This window comes from Chrysochloris asiatica, unplaced genomic scaffold (assembly GCF_000296735.1).
Source record: "Chrysochloris asiatica unplaced genomic scaffold, ChrAsi1.0 scaffold00026, whole genome shotgun sequence".
In the NCBI taxonomy this organism is placed as follows: Eukaryota; Metazoa; Chordata; class Mammalia; order Afrosoricida; family Chrysochloridae; genus Chrysochloris; species Chrysochloris asiatica.
Genome location: NW_006408544.1, coordinates 8,769,774 through 8,774,917, shown reverse-complemented (window position 1 = coordinate 8,774,917; position 5,144 = coordinate 8,769,774). Strand labels below are relative to the sequence as shown.

The 5,144-nt window shown below is 51.8% G+C and overlaps 1 protein-coding gene across 1 annotated transcript in view; it reads left to right on the top strand.

The window, feature by feature from the left end:
- The window catches only part of PDZK1IP1 (PDZK1 interacting protein 1), a 4,613-nt gene extending 1,981 nt beyond the window's left edge, over window positions 1-2,632 (top strand). Inside the window, exons 2-4 of the mRNA XM_006839729.1 lie at window positions 401-509; window positions 2,163-2,258; window positions 2,560-2,632. Coding sequence (XP_006839792.1) covers window positions 401-509; window positions 2,163-2,258; window positions 2,560-2,632 — 278 coding nt within the window. The remainder of the gene's footprint in view (window positions 1-400; window positions 510-2,162; window positions 2,259-2,559) is intronic.
- Window positions 2,633-5,144: the final 2,512 nt, after the last annotated feature.

The following is a 5,144-nucleotide window of genomic DNA, read 5'->3' as shown; positions in this document are numbered from 1 at the left end:
GGGGGGAGGCCTCTCAGCCTGCTCAGAGTAGGGAGGAGGGGAGCCACTCTGGGTTGCCAGGGCTAGGCTGCTGTCCAGGGCTGCCCTTTGGTCCCTGGGACCTGGCCACTCCTTGGGAGACCCTGCAGGTGATCTGACAGTATGGTGGGGGAAGAGCCCTGAGGCCTGTCTCCATCTTGAACTCCTTAACACTTCCTTGAAGCCTGTCTTCTCGCCTACCTCCAGCTCCCTGGTCTTGTCTTCAGTTCATTGAGATAAGATGGGCACTCACTCTCACTCTGCACCCCAGAATGTCTCCTCTGGTCCTAGTAGCCTGGGCCTTTGGGTGTGAGGTCGTCCTCTCTCACTGCTCCATATTTGTAGTACCAGCCTTCTGTAGCCCACCTTCTCCCCTCTCCAGGCCTGGGAAACCTGAAGCCCTGGATGCAGGGCCTGATCGCTGTGGCTGTATTCCTGACCCTCGTTGCAATTGCCTTTGCGGTCAACCGCTTCTGGTGCCAGGAAGAGCCGTGAGTGTTCCCTAAGACCCCGGCCAGCTCTAGTCAAAGTGGGCAGGGCCTCATAAATCCCTGATCCAGTCCTCTCTCTGCATGGAAGGAAACTGAGGGCCAAGGTCACAGGGTGAGTAGGTGATAGTTGAGTCAGAGTGGATTTTGTGATGTCCAGCCACTGCGAGCTTTGGGGAAATGTCTTTTCTTCTTGGAGTCTCAATGTTTTGATCTGTATGGGAGGGATAACTTCTGGAAAGGTGGGTCTCGCCCTTCTTCAGGGTCAGCTACTGTGCTGCATGCTGAGGGCGATGGGACAGACACCACCTTGCCCTCAGAGGCTAGAAGGAAAGAGGGACGTGAATAAGCAGTCACAAGAACAGTTTTTGCTGCTCAAGTACAAGTACAAGGGGGAGGAGGCTGCCCTGAAGACAAGCGTGTTGCAATCCCAGGGAAAAGTATACTGGGGTGCTGAGTAAGGGGCATGACTCTAGAACTGCTGAGTTGTTATTGTTGATAAGTGCTTGGGCAGTTGGTGAGAGGGTAGAGGTGGAGCTGAAATTCAACCCAGCGCAAGGTGGCAGCTGTCTAACTCTCACTGCTGCCTGAATGGTTGAGAAAAACCCGAGGGCAGCTGGGAAAAAGAGATGGGAAGGGCCCGCTATGGAGCTGATGATGAAGCAGAGACCCGATGAAACAGGGCCTTGTATACAATTACCCAAACTTTGAACTTTATCTTCAGTGCAATAGGAATCCTTTAACAAAGTTTTAAAGCTGTTTCTGGATGACTTAGCTGAGCCAGTCTGGGTGTCTGGCAGTAGATGGGCAGGAGACGTATGTTTGCAGGTGAAGAGAACAGGGAGGAGGCTGTGTGTGAGGTCAGGAGAGAGACTGGGCTGTAGAGGTGGCAGAGAGGTTGGAAGAAGGGGACAGATCTACACCCTGGGATTTGGAGGAAAAAGTACACAGAGGGCAGGAAAGAAGACAGACAGGAGACATCCAGGTTTCTAATTGGGGAACAGTCATTGAGACACAGAGGAGCAGATCTGGGAGTGACTGCTGAGTTTAATTTGAGATATATTAAGTCTGAGATGCCAGTGGGATGGTCAAGGAATATAAGGTCACTGGCGACCTTTATGAGAACAGTTTATGGGGTGGTGGGGTAGACTACACTGCAGTGGGCTTAAGCAGAAGTATCCAGAGATAAGGAACTTTTTGTTAGAAAATACTTACTGTCTCCACTGACCCCAGCTCTGCCTTCAGTGGCCACTGGCCTTCAGCTCCTGTTGCCTGAGGAAAACCCTGCATAAATTTGGGGCAAACACTGAACCTGCTGAGTGTGCTCTGGGTCCTGAGCTGGGGTCAGAATGGAAACAGAAGAAGAGAGTTGGTAGGGGGCTGGAGAGAGGCTGGGGACTTAGGATAAAGGTTTTCCAAATGTTAGGCCCCAATCTGAGACACTCTCTTGCTCCAACATGTGCACCATAGAGCAGGAGGAAAGGTATGAGGTTCTATGGGGCCTGAGTCAAGGGTCTTGCTGCAGAGAGCTGGTGCTGTGAAGGGGTAGTGTCTGCCCCTTGGGGTCTTGATAGCCAGTTCCTGGGATAGGGTCTGCATGTGGAGGAGGGGAGAACGGGGAGACCCAAGCCTACTACTGATGTGTCTTGTTTCCAGGGAGCCCGTGAACATGGTCATGATGGTTGGAAACAAAGCAGATGGGATGCTGGTAGGGACAGATGGAAGGTACTCTTCGATGGCGGCCAGCTTCAGGTGAGGTACTGGTACAGGGCTGACCGCTCTGTGCTCTAGGACACAATGGGAACTCATGGGGGCTGGGTTCAGTGGGGGAGGTGCTGATGAGATGATAGGGCTCTGTGAGGGACACAGAACTCCATGGGAAGATGAAACATCAGTTTGGGGTGGTGCTAAGCGGTCTCTAGTATCACGTGTATACAACCAGATGTGATCAGGGAGTCAAACATTTTTTCTAGAAACTAGTGACCTCGCAGTGCAGGATGGGGATGGGATGGAAGGATGATGACTCCTCCAGGCCCTGGTCTTCCTCTTTCAGGTCCAGTGAGCATGAGAATGCCTACGAGAACATCCCTGAGAAGGAGGACAAGGTCCGGAGCACCCCCATGTGACCTCCCTCCCTCACCCTGAGGCTCCCAGGCATGTGTGGTTGATGTCCAACTCCACCACCTTCTCTGTGCAGAAATCTACAGGAAGGGGACTGACACCCTCCAGCCCCACCCTCCCTAAATGGTAGCAGCCAACATTGGGGCTCAGACTGTGCCAAGGTTGGGGCTCTCACTGGACTCTGAAGAACCTTCTGAAGAGAACAGTCAGTCCAGCATCTCCCATCTTGCCTCATGTCTCCTCCTCATAGCTGTGGAAATAGCCCTTATTTCTGTGAAATAAAGACTTTTGTATATCTGGGGTTGAGGTTCCCAGGGTTAAGAAACAGCCTCTCAGGCTGTCAGTGAAGCTGGGCTTTGCGTTCTGAATTTGAAAATTATCTTCTAAAGTTGCTGCTTTGTAGGATTACTCAGGCACTCGCTGCATTCACAGGGCAGTTGGGGCCAATAGAGGGCCAGGCTGGGAGGCGCAAAGGCATGTGTTCAAAGTGGGTGTAAATGAATGTTCTGGCTCTTCTCACATTGTTGTAGTTGTTGTCAGGTGCCATTGAGTCGGAACCGACTCATAGCGACCCCATGCACAGCAGAACGAAACAATGTCTGATCCTGGGCCAACCTCACTACCGCTGCCACACTTGACGCCATCAGTGATGTCACCTGGCTGATCCATCTCGTTGGGGGTCTTCTCTTTTTCTCTGATCCTCCACCTTACCCAGCATGACATCCTTCTCCAGCGACTGTTCTCTCCGGACAATGTGTCCAAAGTAGGAGAGACGAAGCCTAGCCATCTTGGCCTCCAAGGAGCACTCTGGTTGCACTTCTTCCAAAACAGATCTATTGGTTCTTTTGGCAGTCCATGGCACTTTTAGTATTCTCCTCCAACACCACAACTCAAAGGCATCAATTCTTCTACGATCTTCCTTATTCACTGTCCAGCTTTCACATCCATATGAGGTTATTGAAAATACCATGGCTTGGGTCAGGCACACCTTAGTCCTCAAGCTGACATCTTTGCTCTTCAATACTTTGAAAAGTTCCTGTGCAGCAGATTTGCCCAAATCTGCTTCTCACATTGGAGTGTGCAAATGTCCATGTCTTACGTATGTGGGAGAGGTGAAGAGGCAAGACCATCCCAGACAGCAGGGTGGTCCTTGTCCTGCCAGGCCAGACCCCCCTCTTTGGCCAGAGCAGTTCAGTGGTCCAGTCCAGAGCAGTCTGAAAAGCTTCCTGGCAGAGGGCAGACCCCAATGTGAGCTGGTTTATCTTAAGAAGTGTCCCCAGGTTTTCTTTCATGTAAGTAGGACAGGAAAAGAGTGCTAGAGGCCTTGGAATGTCTCCAGGAGGCCTCATGGGACTGGGAGTTCACCCATTCTACCCTCTTGCTGGTGTGGTACTGTGGATTAATGCACTGGACTGTAAAGTTGGTTTGAACTGGAAGGTTGGCAGTTCAAGCTTCCCAGCTTCTCCTTGGAAACCCTATGTAGGGTCACTATGGATCATAACCAACTCAAGGGCACAACACACACCCCCTTGCTGCAGGTAGCACTCCTCTTACAATTCTACCCCCCTCCCCCCACTTCCCAAGGCTGACCTGCCTTGCCTACCTGCCATTCAGATCAGTTCCTCATGCTGTACCCCCTCCCATGCCTCCCTGCTGCCTGCCCTTTAGGTGTATTCTAGAGTCGTTTTTCACTGTTCCAGCTCTATCTTCCAGTCCTATAGTCCTGACTGGGTCAGGAGAGAAGTCTTGGACTGGGACTCTGCGAGCCCAGACCCTGGGAGTCCTGGGTATCCTGTCTACTTTGGACAGTCACTGTCCTCTCTGAGCCTCTGCAGAGGACTTGGTCAGTCTCACTGCAGAGCTGGAGGACAATCCGGTTCCTCAGTCTTGGGTGGGGTGGGGGCTAGTGGGACTGAAGCAGGCGCGAGAGGAGTCATGACAGGTTGGCTGGTGACCTAGGGGATTGTTGACCTTTCAGAAACAGCCTTTCTCTCTCTCTTGGGAGTGACAACCTAAGACAGACTCATCTAGGAACATGCCCAGATCTGGAGAGGTGAGTCAAGAAGGCAGGAGACAGTCCAATTCACCTCAAAGATCTCCAACGGGTCACAGTCCTCATGCGCCACCACTATTGCCCTTTTTTTGTGGTTCCAAGGCTTGACCCATGTACCACCTTAAATCAGGAGTTCAAGCTGTAGCAGATGGAAGACCTCTGAGTGGGGAAAGCAGAGTCTTTGTCCACCGTCTACCCCTGCCTTTTTGTGTGTCATCTCCGCTCTCTGGGCCGCACCTTAAATTGCAGCCAGGGCTTGTAATTCCTATTCATCTGGTTTTCTTTAGATGCCTTATCTCCACTTCTGCCAGTTGAAACGCCCTATTGCCTTTTCTTAGTGTAGCTGAGGTTCCTTTTTCTCTCAGGAGAAAGTCCTTTTTTTAGACTACAGAGTAGAGCCAACCAGCCAGCCCAGCTTCGCTGGAGAGATAGAGGTTCCTAGAGGGCTAAGGTACCCCCCCCCC